Source organism: Pteropus medius, unplaced genomic scaffold, assembly GCF_902729225.1.
Source record: "Pteropus medius unplaced genomic scaffold, Ma_sr-lr_union100, whole genome shotgun sequence".
NCBI classification, from domain to species: Eukaryota; Metazoa; Chordata; class Mammalia; order Chiroptera; family Pteropodidae; genus Pteropus; species Pteropus medius.
In genome coordinates this window covers 24,284,088-24,302,349 of record NW_024354875.1, presented here as the reverse complement: position 1 = coordinate 24,302,349, position 18,262 = coordinate 24,284,088, and the positions used below count along the sequence as shown (strand labels likewise).

The 18,262-nt window shown below is 31.9% G+C and overlaps 1 protein-coding gene across 1 annotated transcript in view; it reads right to left on the bottom strand.

Annotated features, from left to right (window-relative positions):
* PSMD14 (proteasome 26S subunit, non-ATPase 14) overlaps positions 1-18,262 on the bottom strand; it is an 84,418-nt gene that overhangs the window by 18,984 nt on the left and 47,172 nt on the right. Inside the window, exons 6-8 of the mRNA XM_039855950.1 lie at positions 17,990-18,060; positions 16,860-17,010; positions 2,736-2,843 (exon numbers count right to left, since the gene is read on the bottom strand). Coding sequence (XP_039711884.1) covers positions 2,736-2,843; positions 16,860-17,010; positions 17,990-18,060 — 330 coding nt within the window. The remainder of the gene's footprint in view (positions 1-2,735; positions 2,844-16,859; positions 17,011-17,989; positions 18,061-18,262) is intronic.

Sequence of the window (18,262 nt, the reverse complement as noted above, 5' to 3'; positions counted from 1 at the left end):
AAAGGTTTCTTTAAAAAGTATAACTGCTTAATCTGTTTATTAACTGCTGAAAACAATATTTTCCAAGTAGCTTAATTATGTTAGACAATACAACTGTACCCAGGACTATACTTAGAAGTCATAGCCCTAGTACAACGCATCTATGCGTCAATATTTACTAAATTTCCATGCAGTTGACAACCAATCTTCACACAGACTATGACTCTTAAGGATCTGAAACGTCAGTGAATTTTTTAGTAAAATAGTTTAAAATGTTTCGTTACTAAAATAAAGACCTGTTAACTCTCAATTCCATACAGTGCCAATAACAGTCAAATGTTCCAAAATAATACAAAGTCTCATATATCAATATAAAAATCTATAGGGTAGGTATTATACTTTCTCCTCTCTACCAAGATTATTAATGGCTTTTCTCATTTAAAATGAGTTAATATAAATTTTGTCTATGAGCTTTGTCTTTTGGTAGATACTTCAACATTTATTAGTGCTTATAAATTATCATTTTTTTAAAAGCAATATATGTTTCACTGTAGAAAGTTTAAAAATATTTGGAGAAGGAAAAACAAGGAAAAAAATTCCATAATCCTACTACCCAAAGGCAATCAATCTTAACATCCTGGCATAAATATATAGGCACGATTTACAAAATATATATTTGTAAAAAGTAGTACTTGTTTACCTTACTTTGTAATCTCTTTCTTACTTAACGTATTTGGAATTTTCCTCAAATTATTAAAATAGTAATACTTTATCACTACTTTAAGAATAATAGTAAAAAGAAAAACTCATCATTAGAAAAAGCATAGTGACTACCAGTATGAGTGCTGATGGTTGCTAACAAATTTCTATCCCCACTACTTGAAAGTTGGTTTACAAGCAAGACTCATCTCAAAACAAACTAGTTTTCCTTTGAAATAAAAGACACAACCTTTCTGAATGGCTTCTGATCCCTGACTTAAAAATTCTGCTAATATATATTAAAATTCTATTATGGACATTACCATTCACTTCAGGTTCTTCTGGCTTGCTTTCTTTGTAGCTTGTCTTAGAAAACTAAAATTGTTTTAAGGTGTAGCTTTGTTCTGTCACTTTTTGGCTTGATCCCATTTTAGTATTTTAGTATTGAAATTGTCTTAATACTGTAAAGCACCCAGATAGATGTCATTCAGATGGGCGCTATATAAACTGTGAAATAAATATATTTACAAATTTTAAGTGGAAGGCAAAACAAACTAAAATAAGGAAAAACAATGATGCTGTGGCTGTTATATAACATTTACACAGGTCCTTTTAACTTGGGTTTGGAATCTGCTTTATAAGGTCCATCTTAAATTATACACTATAAGGTAGGACCAAAAAACACAAAGTGGACTGTTGTAGAATTAGATTTTGAATATTGATTATACTCAATTTTTAAGGTTAAAAAAGCAGTGTTTATATTTAAAAAATGAAATGTGCAACAGGTGGCTGCTGACTTGCAATTAGTAAAAACTTCTGGCAGAAACATACCATGCAGTAATCACAATGATCTTGGATTGTGAGATGCTACTTAACCTTTTGCAAAAAAATAATGAAGTAGTATGATGCTATGGGGGTTTATAAGAAAGGTCATTATCACAAGCTAAACAGGTCCAATAATATATTCTCTTGGAACATGCAAGCATGGGCTTGTCTGTACCCAATCAAAAACACTGGTAGCTTATTTCATACTCATTATACTTTGCAGTTTTCCCTAACTTACAATTTTTTTTTTCAAAAGCAACACACCTCAAATCCTTTGAAACAAAACATTTCATTCTGATGATTTCAGATGAGTAAGTGCAACAAAAGTAAACCTCTAAAAGTATAAAGTTATCAAAGTGTAACCAAGGCTTAACCATGGTTAACTGTCAAAGCCACAACTCCCCAAAGACAGAGCAAGGTTGATTCAGAAGGGGAGCAGCAATAGCTACTATAAAGCCTTTGTCCTATGTGTTCTATGTAACCAAACATGGTATTTCTGTCCTTTTAATTAATCTTCAGAGAAGCAATTAACTTTATAAACATGGGTTGTGGTGCATTTAAAAACACATTTAAAATAATTTTTAAAGACCATAACGGTTTGTGTAAAAACAATGAGGTATGTGAATGATAGAAAGAAAACAATCACTCAGGAGGATATTAAGTGTCTCAATAAATGTAACAGTGGTGGTAGACATCACTTGAACAAGATATGAACTCTGATCAAAGATAATATATAGATGTGTTTTATAGGATTCATTTGAAAAGTGGGGATTAAACTAAAAAAAGTAGAGAATTTTAAGTACCATTTACGAATTGTTTCTGGGACCTCCTAAAGTTTACACCAATGTTCCCATGATTTGCTGCTATGAGAAATGTCTACTAATCAATCAAGAATGATACCTAATGCATTCTACCTGCAACTGGTATTGGTCCTTTACTACAATGTTACCCACGCACAGCGATAAGGTTATTATCTCAAGATAAAGGTTCTAGTATGCTTTCAAAAAGGGTGTCCTCGAACTGTTAGGAAAGTTTAAAGTTTCCACTGAAAACTGACTCATATCTGAGCAAATCTAACATTTACATCACATTTCCATAATCTTCTTTTAAAGCACAAGAAAAATTAATTGTAAACAAATGAAAATACTAAGTATTATATCTTAGAATGGCCATTTATAACAACTTTTAAAAGGTAAAACAGTTTTAAACACATTATCAAATACAGGCATTACCTGGATAGATGGCTTGTTTAAGTGACCCAGATTAGAAGTTGTTTGTCTTGGTTCATGTCCTAGGACCATCATATTAGCATTGATCAATCTGAAGGCATCAATAACAACCTGTAAAAACAAGGTGTCAGGTCAATTCTTTTTTAAAAAGCAAGTGATGATGCCATGCAACAGTGGACAAAGCATGATCAATTTGCATCTGTTTCTGGCCTATTTCCAGAAAATCATTTAATTATAATATTAATAAAAAAGAACCTCCTGCTGACTGTGCCATTGGCACACCACCCTCAATCTTGTAATGTAAGGTGACACCAATTATTGCAATTTTCATGAAGCAGTAAAGAAAAATATTAACTCTGCATCTTTATTATTGAAATACGTCATTACTAAACTCACACCAAACAGCCTTCAATTGGTGTGCATATGTTTGTCACCTAAATTTTACCTAATCAAAATGAATGACAAAGAGAAACTAAAACTGAAAGTGAGCACAAGCTAAGGGACCACATCTAAAGCCCAGTCCTGTCACATCAATTACACCACCACAATACTTGAAATGACAACAAAATTACAACCAGCAAGGCACTTGCTCCACGTATTCTCTTCTAGTCAGATACCTTTTACTTCTTGTGACTCTAAAAGACTTTATACCTTGTCTGATGGCCTTAAATATCCAAGCCACTGTCAAGAATAGGAAGCACAATACAAGAAAATCAAGGTCATCTGTGCTTTAAGGCAGGAACATGGTATAGAATTATATGGCCCTAAATTCATAGTAAAGAAATAACAATAGGTATCCTCTTTATGCTAAGTATATTCAATGTTTCTGTATAGAAAGACTTCAAATTCTTACATGACAGAATATCCTCTGTTAGTTCTTACATATTAAGAAATTTAAGAAGAATTACATACTACCGTATTGCTTTTTTCTGTTTATTATCATGGATTTTAAAAAACTCGTTAAAGCTTTTAAATGTTGTGAAGTTTTAAGTAAAGCACTGGGACTTTAAGACAGATGCCTCTTTCAGGGAATTAAAATCAATTACCTGGAGAATAAACTCAACACATTTGTCACATAAAAAAATCTTAAAGCAGCATAATATAGTATTTCTAAATTTGCCTTTAATAGTGTTAAACACCTGAGATTTATCAACATTTTAAAAGCTATTGCTAAGTATACTGGTTCTCATTTGTATACTTATTGAGGATACCAAGAGATTAAAATTAAATTTATTTTCATTAAGCCAACTGAAATTTAATCAAGTCTGAAAAACCTGTAATAAGTATTACTACATGCTGTATGCCAAATAAAGTTGAAAGGAAGCAAGGAAGGGAGGGAGGGAAGGAGAGAGGGAGAAAGAGAGAGAGAGAGAGAGAGAGAGAGAGAAAGAAGAGAGAAGAAGAGAGAGAGAGAGAGAGAGAGAGAGAGAAAGAAAGAAAAGAAAGAAAAAGAAAGAAAAGAAAGAAGAAAGAAAGAAAAGAAAGAAAGAAAAGAAGAAAAGAAAGAAAGAAAGAAAGAAAGAAAGAAAAGAAAGAACCCTTTCTAAAAGGCTGTCATGAAGAGCACCAAATACAAACTTAGATCAAAGTATTACGACAAGTGATTCAATCTAAGGTCTCTGTCCACTCTGGTAGACCAAAAAGAAAGGAAAAAAATCAACTTTGAATTCTGCTTTTATTTTTAACAGTTTGAATTTCCCCAGATTCCTCTTGCCTCAAAATAAAACCAAGTATCCTCAGAACATGCATGATTTAATAGTTTGTGAAAACTTTTTTCTTTTCATACAATAACTGCAATCCAGACTTAACTTTCACATTTATATATAAATAAATATGGCCTAGGTTTGTATCTCGTCCTTATACTTTAAAAAATTTTCTAATCATGCTTTTCCATAAAGCAATAATAAAAATAGGTACTAATATCAGACATGCTTTAATCAGATATTACAATGAACATTTTTAAAAGTTGTTTAAAAAAAATATGGAAGAAAATTTTTCTAACATTTTCTACTAAAAAAAACACATAAAATAAAATTAAAATGTAGGCAAAAGAAAAGTGACCATCTTGATAGATAGATGTACAATTTAAATATAGAATTAAGAATTTCCACCCTTACTATTAGTGGTAAATATTTAAGAATAAAGCATCGTTTTGGTCCAATTATTTTTAGAATATTTTGATTCCATTTTAAGATTTCTACAAAATTATAAAAATTCTATTATATAACAAACAAAATGCCTATATACTTTTTTTTTTAATAATAAACACTTTCAAACTAAAACGGACAGCTACTTTACATGCAAAAATCTCTGTAATATTTCTGGGGAATATTATACGCAGGTGTGAAACTTCATAAAAAAGAAATGAAAATACCAGCTACGCAGATATCATGGTCATTTAAAAACAAATCTAAAATAAAAATTTTAAACTCTATTAAAAAATTAAGAGAAAACTTCAAGAACTTAATATACTGTTCAACTACCGATGGCCTATGTTAAATAACATGCTTAGACTGACAATTCCTGAGGAGCGATATAATAGCCAATAGAAAATGAATACTTTACACCAAGTTTAAAGGAATTTGCTGCCATCACTATAGCAACTGTCTTAAGGAAACTAACATTTTCAACAACCTGCAGACCAAAATTAGATTTAGTACGCAATAAAAATATAAATATGGCAATACAGTCTACATTTTAATTTCTGTACAATTTTGTAATTGCTTTTTGTGCCATGAGAATAAGCAGAGTTCTCCTTTACAGCAGCCTATCAAAATAGACTCATTAATGTCCAGTGCACTAATGAGCAATGGATAAAGAAGGTGTTAATTATGCCACAGTAAGATTCAAGGAAAAGCCCTAGTGAGCACTTGGAGGTGTGTACAAGCTGAAGGAGTTTCTCCATGTTTACGCATTTACAACATGATGCAACAGAAGGACAGCAAAGTGATGGTCACTCCACGGTTAAGAATGGAAATCTTAGATACAATATACTGACCAAAGGATCCCCAAGGATTAATTAAGGTATTAGGCGGAGGTCAGGGGAAATAATCCATTTTTTGGAGCTATATAAATTTCTAAACAGTTTGTTTTAAAGTATATATACATTAAACCAGTTCAGTTTATGTCTTACAAATCCAAATAGTAATTTAGCCAAAAAACTTGACATAAAAACTACCTCCTTAATATATAATAACGAAAACTTGCAAGCTAAAGTATGAGAAATAAATAGGATGCTAGACTTTTGTAATTTCTTTCCATGTTGAAGTCCTACACACCACACTGAATCTCTACTCACCAGCCTGACCATTTAATTTTTTCTGGTACAAGTGCCTTGAGACTTTTCAGAGGTCACTGCAACAGTAGACAGCTTATAACAAAACCATTAGCAGTTTGGCTAGCTTAGGGAAACCTCTTACTTTCTTTTTTTGTTTATTATCACTGCATGAATCTGCAGCATATGATAGTTTATAATTTCTCAGGCTTGTTAAATTCATGTTAAAGGTCTGTTTTCTTGTTGAATAAATTTTGTTCATATAATGCTGCCTATTTCATACACTCAGTCTTTAATAGCACCTTTGGTCTATGCGCAACTCACAGATCAAAACAGAGGACTAAAATAGGGGTTGATGATGCTATTTACATGTGTGATTCCTGCTGTCTTCTTGTTAGTAGCTTTAATATAATAGAAGACCTTGTCTGTTTTGTAATTAACACATCTTTACTGGAGAGATATTTGGAAGTGATTGCTGTGAATATACTGGTTAGTAAAATAAACACAATCACACACCACTTTCTGTTATCAGACAAATTTGTGAATTGTACACATTATATTCCAGATCAACAAACTGTGATATAACAGCCAAGTAGAAGACACATATTTATATAACCCTTTATTTTTCTGAAAATATGTATTCACTCTGACCTTGCAAATATAATTAGCTTGTGGGATGTGCAGATTTCAGTACCATGGTTGCTTTACTAATTGCAACTCTTGGAAATAGATACTAAATATTTGGAAGCTGCCAATACAAAATAAAAACTGCATCTTTTTTGTACATCTGTCTTAGATTATAAAAGCAAAATAGTTTTAAGAACAATACTGTGTTCCATGTTTATTCCAAGCACACCCGAGGGTCAAGGACCTACTGCTTTATTTTAATAAAGAATCTGGCTTAGGGTTCAAATTGCAATTATTTTTGAATTCAGTTTAATCCATATTTTTTGGCTTCTTTCACGAGTATAGTACAGTTTATCCAATATGCTATTTATTTTTAAATTCGTGTTTTCATACCAACTGCTAGGTCACTGAAAGACTAAACTAAATTTCTAAAGCACCAATCTATAATTCCCAATTTTTACATTTAAAGGAAGCTATTTTTTTTTTAAGTAAAATTCTAAAAATTAGTTTAATACAAAGGTGTTTGAAAGAAAAAGGCATAAGCACTTCTGGCAATAGTTACAATTCGTAATTTATCTCTCCTTCTCTCTCTTTTTTTTAAACAGTAGCTGCTACCTTTGGCACTTCCAGTTGTACTTATACTGAAGTCAATGTCTATGGGAAATGCTTATATATATAATAAACTAGAATATTTTTTTAAAAGCTTGAAAAAAATCTATGACCTCAAAATCAATGTCAAACATAAAAAAAAAAAGTTAAAATTCAGTTACCAGTTAAGTTCCATATCTGAAATCATATAAACTCACCACCATATAAAGTAAGTCTCTAAATGACTACATAAACACTAGGTGTGGAAAGAAAAGCAACACCCCGTATCAAATACCCTTTATCACCTAGAAATGACCTGTTATCAACTGCTTAGACTGTTTCGAGATTCTTTAAAAATTAAAGGTGCATGTGACCTGGGAAGTACTGCTTGAGTTTGTGACCATTTCGTTACTTCTGCTGCCATGCACTGCCAGACAAGTGTAAGAGAAAAACATCTTATGTCTCTTGTAAGCCCACAGCATAAAAAATTCAAAGAAATCTTACTTTTTATGCCATTTCCAATGAAAAGCACTAAGAACTAAAACTGACTCATGCCAAATGCATATCACTGCATTGCTGTGATTTCTTAGTCTCAAGTTTGCAACATGGAAATTATTTATAAAATGTCAATTTTAGCTCTGGAAAAGAAATTCCTATGTGTATGTACATTTTCTTTCTTCATCCTCAGAGAATTGCTTACTGTAGCTAGAGGTCTGTAGTACAACTTCAATATATTGGGAGAGAAAAAAAAAGGAAGGGATGGGGTATAACCAGCATAATGTACTGTTTTTTGACAAGTGAAGATGCACATCAAAATTCAAAGAGTAAAGCTACAAGTTTTGAACATATATGCCTTAATGAAAACAAACTGATCTTTAGAAACTAGTATGGCAAAAGGTAATTAGACATTTATAGATTCATGAAACTTTTTAAAAACATATACTTAAGTCTTAAAGTTTGGCAGAATTTTTTAGTGTATGCATGTAGTCAGTATGGTATAGGTGTTTAAATGCTTGAGACACTCTGGTGTCAGAATTCTCCCTAAATCAGAATTCTGGCTCTATCACTTGCTAGCTAAATGATCTAGGGTAAGTTATTTAACCTCTCTATGTCTCCATTTGTACATGAATGACACCTCACAGAGTTGATGATATGATTAAATAATACATGTGTACTTGCCTCCATAGTTCCTAGAGTTGTTAACTGTGGCAGTCACAGAATTGTCCATTTAAAATCTCCTTTTAATAGAACCTGCTATGGAGAACATAGCTGACTTACAACCTCCAGATGCTACACCTCTGAACCTCTAGGGGTTCACCCCAGGTCACGCTTCCCTTGGGCTGCTCTAGCCATTGCCTGAGCACAGCAAGGGTACTAGAACCTAGCCATTTCTACCAAATAAGGGATTCTTCTAAAAGGAAACTATCTCAAGGACTCTCCATTAGCCTGGCTGCAACTTTCTTACAAACATGCTGCATGCAGTCTGATGCTCTTTCTACCCAATCCTGCCTTTCCTTTCTCCTTCCACAGGATCAGACATGTACTGATGTCTGAAGGGTCTCCCTAATAAACCTCTTGCACATCCAATTCCATTTTGGCATCTGCTTATTGGAGCAACCAAACTGACACAGTAAACAAAGCAGAGTACTGCTACTGTAACATAGTGTTAAAGTTAGAAAAAAGCTACCTCAAAAATCAAATCAGAATGATAAACTAGCCATCCTCAAATGCTTGGCATATGAAAACATCAAAAGGAAATTAGGGAGAAACAATTTAAAGATATATTTCCTTAGGAAAATTCCTAATTAAAATAATTTAAATAGCAGAGTTATACTGAATATTATTACTTTTTTAAAAAAAATGGCGATATGTCTAGAATCTTGATACTCTTGTAAGACACTTATATGTGACAAATAGTGAATTTAAAAACTGAACTCCTTAAGGGGCTATTAATGAGCTATAAGAGACTGTCATTACTGGGCCACTGGTCTGATATCAATGCAGAGTACTAAGTCTATCTGGTAGCTACTCAGCCAGCCCACATAAAATGAACAACTGATTTCTGATTCCTTTCTAGTAGACAAACAAAGCAGCAGAACTGGTATGCTTATCAACAGCTCCACATAAAGTAAAGAAATAAAAGGCTCTAGAGACTAAAGGCTTACCAAGGCAGTAGTAAGCAAGGCAGTAGGGTGGGTGCATGAGGGAAATAAAGGATTTATATACACTTCTTGTGCTTTAATCTCACCTTCAAAGAAAAATGCAAATATATCCTCCAAACTGCCATCTCTCAATAGGCAAGTTCATTTTTGTAGGAAAAATAAGTAAAGGTCATTTACTTTTCTGTGTATCACTTTTATGTATTTTTAGTGGACTTATTAATTAAATGATTGTATAAAGATTATTTTCTCTAATCCTCTCAACAACTAAGAGGTAGGTATTAATACTCTCAATTTATAGATGAGTAAACTGAGGCTCAGAGTAAATGATTATAAATTAAATGAAAATAAATTAAAATAAATCATAGTGATACCACTATGATTTACACATACACAGCATGCCAAAACCAGTACTTTTCATCCCCAAGCTATTTGATGTAACAGTTATCCTAACACAAAAGCAAGAAAAATCTACTATTAGGTTCAGTTACTTGACAGCAAGGTTTATGTCTTATTAGGTTTATTCACTATTAAATATCTACTCCCCAGCAGAGTACCTGACACATACAATATGGCGCAGAATAAATATCTATTGACATGAAAAGCTCCAAGAAAGCGTTTTTGGATACTATTTTATATAATGTTTTGCCGTTCATGTGCTATTTTTCCTTCCAAAAAAAAAAAACCATTCTTTATGTATAAAAAAAATCTAATCTCTTGCTTTACAAAATATACATTTCCCATTTCCTTATCACCGCACAGTTTTGCATTCATGAAAAACTCTTCCACTGAATGCTGAACTGAAAAACTCAAACATCACAAAGCATTTACTTGTGTTTAATGTGGAATAAAAACTGCATATAATACAGCTATTTGAAGTGTAAAAAGTGGCAGTGGACATCTATTTATCAGCTTACTAGTAGTCTAAGAATAACCACTGAGGAATCACCTATGACTTAGAAGAAAATTTACCAACATAATGAATTCTACCCTCTTCAGGATATTACAATGATAACAACATATTAAACCTGCTAAAACTAAGTCCCAGGTCCAGAAACATCCTCACAATTAACAAGGGCTATTGTCAAATTATTTGAACATGATCTTAATATATATGGGCTATGAAAAGTCCTCTTATACATTGTTTCCATTAGCTGGTACAACACTGGCATTAAGGACAGGGAGTAGATCTTACTCTTCTCTAATGTCTCCAGTGTATACCTGGCATACATACAGTAGTAGTCAATAAGTATCTGTTGAATGAATGACCAGGCATCATTAGACTGGGGAAAGAAGAGCAATCAAGAAGCAAGAGAGTCAATAAATAATATCCATATAGATAATGGGACATTGTTTTAAAGGTTTTCCTGTATCTTTACTGAAACACCTAATTCAAACTGATTTGAAGCACATTTATATCACTCAAAATGCATAGCAAGTACTAAACAATAATAAATTAGCTCAGAGATTATATTAATATAGAAGCTCTAAAAGAATCACACTAAGAACTGTTAGTTTTATAAGATTTATGCTTCTTAGAATTGTAAACATAAATTTGCTTTAACATTGCTAGCTGACAACTTGATTATATAAGCTAAATGCTATAAACTATTAAGTTTGTCAGAGATAGTATAGGCACATTAGCATGTATAATATTTTCTTAGATATCCTCATGGATTAAATCTAATAGTGTTATAAAAGTCCAAATTGATAATAAGAGTGGAAAACATGACGCAAACAAAAGATAATATAGTAACTAAACATTCCAAGTATGTTCACAGAGCTATATTAAAAGTAGAAATAGAATTTTTATGTGTCCTATTTTCTATTTTTCTCTTTCAATCTGGAAAATTAGATGAAGATAAGGTGGGGGTGGGGTGTGTGTGTGTGTGTGCGTGCGTGCATGCGCGCACTTTGAGATTAGGACTACTCGGCCCTAATTGATCCTTATGGAATAATGATCCAAAGAAAATCTTATAAACAACAGCTATTATAAACATATTTTACTACATTCAAAATACAAATGACATGTTAAACTCTAGCTCTGATTACTCATAAATCAAATTTGTCAAAGCTACTGTCTATGAACAAACTGGCTCACTGATCTTATCAATTTCATGCGTTTAATAAATGACTTTAAGACTACTAAGATAAAAATTACTTACAAAATCTCACAAAATTAACTGCTGTTTTTTAATATGCTGAAAGCCATAACTGATAACAGCTGACTGCTGATGTATTCATTCCTTGATTTTATTTGTTTATAAACAAACAATTATGAAGAAAACTACTCTTGCCAGACACTATATAAATTCTAAGATATGTAAATGTTTCTCCCCCAAAAGAGGCCCCAATCTTGTGGGGGAGACAACACACAAATAGATGAATAAAACACAAAATGGCTTTAAGTACAATACATTAATCATGTCAAAGGCCAAAATTTTAATGTTATATGTTCATTTTCCTCTTCATCAGCATGTCCCAGAGAAATATGCTGGAAAACAGTAAATGCTCAATAAAATTAGCTGAGTCAGAAGAGCATTCCTAAATTAATCAGGATTTAGAAAATACAAGAAGGGAAAGTTTTCATATCTTTTGTAGCCATTACCTTCATCTTCCTAAAGTAAGCAAGTTATTAATTTATAGACTTGTTCTCAACAAAATTTTCAGAGATATTCTGAAAAACACACTAGTTATTTCTTTTAAGTATCAATTATTTTAATCGTCAGAATAATAAAGTACCATTTATTGCACACCTATTATAGCATGTGCACTCTAATCATTACATATATCACATCATAACGTTCATAATATTATGAGATAGTTTCTAAAATTCCTGTTTTATAGATGAGAAATCTGGAGCTCAGGATGATTAGGTAAATTTGCTCAAGGTCATGCTGTAGAGAAAAGATAAAAATGGGATTCTAACGCAGGCCTGATCTCAAAGCCTGTGCCCTTCATTACTCTATGCCCTGCCTTTATGATTTTCAGAAAATATAGTAAGAAAAAGCTAAAACGAAACTATTATTTCACTAGTTTAAAGCCCCTACTATTTAAAAACTTTCTAATATAAAATTTCTTGAATAAAATATTTGCTCCTTTACCCTGGGAAAAAAAAAAACAACAATCTTCTAGATATTTGAAAATAAATGCTAAGGTCTTGTAACATTCATTCTCTAATTCATTTCTCCTTTATTTATATTTATTCTTCAAAGTCCTATCTTTTTTGTAAAACGGTGATTTAAAAAAAGCCAACAAGAACTACTTAATTTTACATTCTAATAAATGTGTGAAAAAATGAACAAAGAGCTAAGTACCAGCTGAAATGATATTGTTTCTACATTCTTCCCTACAGGTACAAGATCTTGAGTGATGTCTTGTCCACCCATCAAAGCTCAGTCCAAGCTTCATCTACACCATTTTTTCTCTTCTTCTAATTTAATTCGCATTTACTATGTTTGCTATACAACTACTACTTTACTGCATAATGGCACACACAAGGTTCTGAATAGGTATTTATTGAATAATTTGACCCCAGGAACCAATTTCATACTTAGATATGGAAAAAAAAAACTTATCAATATAATTAGTATTCTATCAGTATGAAATGTAGGATTAGCAGCATATGATGAGCAGAATGTTATGTCTCACTAGTAATACTAAATGTATATGACTTATCTTTCCAAAGAGACAAAGGCCATTTTTTCTTTAGTATCTCAAAATTGTTAGCATACAGTCACATCAGGTGTACTTTAGAAATACCTACTGATGATAAAGACATTTTTAAAAGTCCATTGAGTATTTCTGATTAGATTAAAACATGTTTTCACAATAACCCAGACAATGTTAATACTTATTTGGCCTAAAGGGTTATTAGTTTTTTTGTTTGTTTGTTTTTATGTTTTCAAAATAGAGAAGAGACAGAAATTGTTTGGAGTTAGCAGGTAACATTTGAACATTATACTAACAGGAGTCCTGACAATGAAATGAATCTTTAAAAGTAGTAATAGCTGTATGCTAGTCTTATGACTACACCAAGTGATCATTCTTTTTGCCCTAAGGAAGAAGTACAGTCCTATTACAAGGTGAATTTACCCCTTAAATCTGCTGCTGGATCAAGTCCAAGTTCTGCGCTGAACATACAAACTAACAAAACATTAAGCAAAAGGATGCCACTGTGTCACTTGAGAACTGAAGTTTAAAATATTTAAATAGGTATATTTTACAAATCAACTAAAACAGAATCTTAAAAACCACTTCACTGATAGGTTTAGAGCAGAGCTTACTGATAATTTTTATGAGTTACTCTCCATTTAAATTATGAATGTTATTATCATTGGTTTCACTATAGCATTTTTAAACATTTACAGGATTATAAAATATAAGGAGTGATATGGATTTTTTTATCATATATTTTATTATTTATATCAGTCTCAATGTTTGGTCCTAGGGATGTCACAAAAGCTGAAAGATATAAGTCTGTCTAAATTGTTTTTTAAACTTAATAGAACAAGTACTACCTGAGAAAAATTACTATATAATACCTATTATAAATAGTAGAACTATTGAAATAGAACTATTGAAAACTTAAAAGAAAATGTGTAGCTCCTTCCTCTGATTTATGCTGAAGGGAGTTACACCTATCCCTGTAAGCTAAAAAAAAGGTCCTGCGATGACCTGTAGTAGTCATTTTCCATTCCTGAGTTACTGTAATGGTATCATCCATAGTTGTCTGATATTCAAGGGCCAGTAAACCAGCTTGGGCTCTGAAATTCTGTAAACTTAGATTTGTACCCTTGTTATGCTGCTTAATAATGGTATGATTTCAAGCAAAGTAATCTCTTTGAGCCTAATATTGTTACCCTTTCATTGATAAAATAGAATAATAATAGTACCTATCTCCAGAATTACTGAAAAGAACGAATGAGACAAGTTGAAATTGGGCATCAACACAATACCTGGCACACAGCAATAAATCCAAAGGTACAGTCAAGTCACATAAAAAGAAATCAGACATGAATTAAAATTATAAAGAATCCATGCTCATCTTATTCAAAAACAGAGAAATACTGGGATTTATAAAAATGAAAATATAAAATATACAGGAGAAAGGTACAGAGACCCAACTTAAATCATTTTCTTATAGACTGCCATTTTTAACTCTTGATCTAATCATTGCCTTACTAAATATTTTGACAGCTTTCAGAAATCCAGTGTTAAAGAGGAGGAAGGGGGAGTCCTATGTTAGTCCTTAATTTTAACAAGTGTATATTCTTAAGTTTAATGATTTAACTAGAACACTGGCCATGGATTTACTAGCATTTAATTTGCTTTATAGTTTTAACAGATCTTAACATTGAGAGAATCATAAATTATAACCAAAATCAGACATCTTACAGATGAAGTTACATAATTAACAAAGAATTGGATCCTCATTTTAAGTGATGTAATTGTATTAATCTATATGTTAGGTACAACAATAGATGTGATTCATCAATGATGCAAATTCATATTAAATTTTTTCAAAAATATTTTTATGACAAAACTAGACAGTAATGATTTCATAATTTTACATATTTTTAAACACTACATTTACCACATGACAGCAGTCATGTGATAATGAGTATTTTTAAATGCAATGCATCTTTTAATATGAATTATGATTAATTAGAAATTTAACAAAGCAAATTCCAATGTTATATAATACTTAAACTAAGTTTAGAAACTAAAACTGCCATTTAAAATATTATAAACAAGATAACCAAAAATAAAATATATACTCATTTATTTACATTCTATTTTGAGAATGCTTTCGTTTATTGTATTTAAGTTCATATTTTCCTTTTCAAAGTGTCCACCATCACATGAGCCAAGTATCATAAAAGGTCAGTCACACTTATACTTAAAATTAAGCCTCAATTATTATTTGTAAATATTGTTGTAGGAAGACTTAATTGAATAATTCTGCTACATTTCTAAAATAATAATCATTACTAAATAAGTTACTAAAAAAGTTACCTTAATTATTACAGAATTAAACTTAGGAAGTATTATACTATAACTTTAATTCATAAAATTAATAACAAAAGTCAAGGCTTTTCAACTCCTTTTATCTATATCAGTTAAGTAACAATACACTTATTAAAAAGGAAATAAACTGACATATAGGTATGCAGCCAGCATCAGAAGTTATCCATTTTTAACTGCTTAGTATATCAGCTATTATTGTTTTTGTGGCTAGTTTCTGTCTCTGAAAACCTAAATCACACCTAATAGGATCGTGATTTAGAGAAGACTTCGATTTTTATTCACCATAATATGTCAGAAAGTGCTCAACTTTAAATTCATGGCAAGTAAAAACTCCATGTTTTAACAGCCATATTTAGTTTGTTTGAGCTGGTGAGCAGATGTAAATGTAATCTGTAATACTATTAAACTCCAGGTCTGATAGATGACAGCAAGCTAATATTTACTTTTAAGTGATCCAAAAAGTATTTGTAAAAGCTGCATAAAAAGGGTTCCATAAATATATTGTTATTTTATTTTAACAATTATTCTACACTACAATGGAAGTACATGCTCAAACAAGACACCTCAGCAGTATTTTAAAGCAGTAACCACCTAGCCAATTTCTGTATGTTCTGTAGTTTTTCTAATCCACTCTCCCTGTGGTTGAGCAAAATCGAATTGCCTCTCACATTTGCAGACAGCTCTGTGAAGGTGATAATAGAGCTGCTCCCTGCTGTCATGAGGCAGGAAATAGGAAAATGGCATATGGGGCTAGAAAGAAAGAAATAAAAAAAAAAAGAAAGAAAGAAAGAAAAGGAAAAAATGGAAGGAAGGAAGGAAGGAAGGAAGGAAGGAAGGAAGGAAGGAAGGAAGGAAGGAAGGAAGGAAGGAAAAAGAACAAGAACAAGAACAAGAACAAAAGATTTCAACAAAGAACTATAACCCAATGTGCTTTGCAAGTTAATCTCTTTTCAGAATCATTTAGCATATTTAATCATTCATCTGTGTCCTCACTCTAAAAATGGGAATGATTGATACCAAGTCTTTGGGGCAAGTTTTCATTGCCTAAAATATTTGGAACATACAACTCCAGAGAATGTCCTGCACAATGTCTGCAAAATAGCTCTTTAACTAGATTTTCAAAATATGCCGATCCCAAATTTACCACTGTAAAATAAAGGAAGGTAATGTTCATTAAAATACTAATGAAATGTGTATAGCAGGCTTCTAGTATGGTTTAACATTCCTAAATTTATGAAATTAAAAATTAAAGGTAAACCTTTGTGATTAGATAATAGCTGATTAATCTCTAAATAATACCAAGACATTTATCAACTTATACAGTTTTTTAAAGTAAACAGGAGTTTTTGTGTAATTAAGAATTCTGCTTTAAACAAAATAGGTTTTTATTTAATGTATCTATAAACAGAATGTGGCAGCGGATACTAATAAAGATAGAATCTACTCTACCTTTCCTTTTACACTCTGAATGGGATCCACAACCACTGCCACAGCTCTCTCCGACAAGGCTTCAAAGCTCTGCTGAGTGTTGATATCCACACCAGAAAGCCAACAACCAAAGCCAGGGTGACTGTGATACCAACCAACAACCATCTCAGGCCTGAAACAAAGAGGGCATTCAGCTGTTCAGAACAGAACAAGTAATATATTTATGATATGAAAAGAAACAACACACTAACAGGGTATAAATTAAGAAGAGATGAAAAACACACAGGTGTGAAAAAGCACCATTAGAAACACTGAAATCATACACCATATTATCCAGAAAACATGGAAATGAATAAGTGTGACAAAGGAGTGCTATCATTAAGAGATGCACATTAGCAGTGGTAGATAAGGCTTTCAGTTTTTCACCTTGTTACCACACTTTCTCAGAGCCAGTTTTTACCCTTTCAGCATTCAAGTAAATATCTTCTCTTTAACTCCTTAGCTCTGGGAGTTGGATTTTCCAGGCAGAGTACATTTTTAACAATGGACACCAGGATCCACTGTTGTGAAAGGATTAAATATCAATTAAACCAGCAGTAGAACTAGGAACTCAGTCAAAAACCAATTTGCACTGTTCTGCTCAGCTGCTGAGCCTTTTGCTAACATTAATTTTGAAGTTTTTTCCACAGCAGAAGAATTTGAGCAAGAGAATGACAACTACTGAGAAATTTAAACTGCGGGAGAAAACCTGAAGAATACTTGGATTTTATTTGCCCTGTCTTTAAAAGTCATATGCCTACAAATATAATTAAATATTCAGAATCTTATTCAGTTGCAACTCTCAAATACATGGAACATACAAGCTCTTTCAATTATAAGTGACTAGAGAGTAACTCTGTATGCTAAACAAAAGGAAGCTATAGCCCGAGCTTACTATGTACTGGCTTGAGATTTTAGCACGAAGCAGTTTTCTGACTGGCCAATTCTCTGAATCTAGATGGAAGAGAGACTAGATAGGTGGTACGTAGCACTGACAGTGATACTTTTACATTAACTACATGGCTGGAATATTCATAAACATCCAAAATTTTGAGATACATTTCTGAAAATATTTTCTATTATCCCATATTATGACCATTTAAAATACTTGCCTTCCTGTCTGCTTCAACATATCCAACATTTTGGCTTGGAACACTGGATCAACTGCCTCTACACTGACACCCTGGTTTAGAAAGAAAGAAAAATGATTGGCTTTTATAACTACGACAAAAAAACTTTATATTATAATGTAAATGAACAAAAAGCTACCAAAAAACCCTATGTATATTATTTTGAGATACCAAAATAATTTTATAGGTTTTGATAATCATATTTGCTACCCACTCTTGTCATTCAATGATAAACCGTACATCAATAAAGCTTCT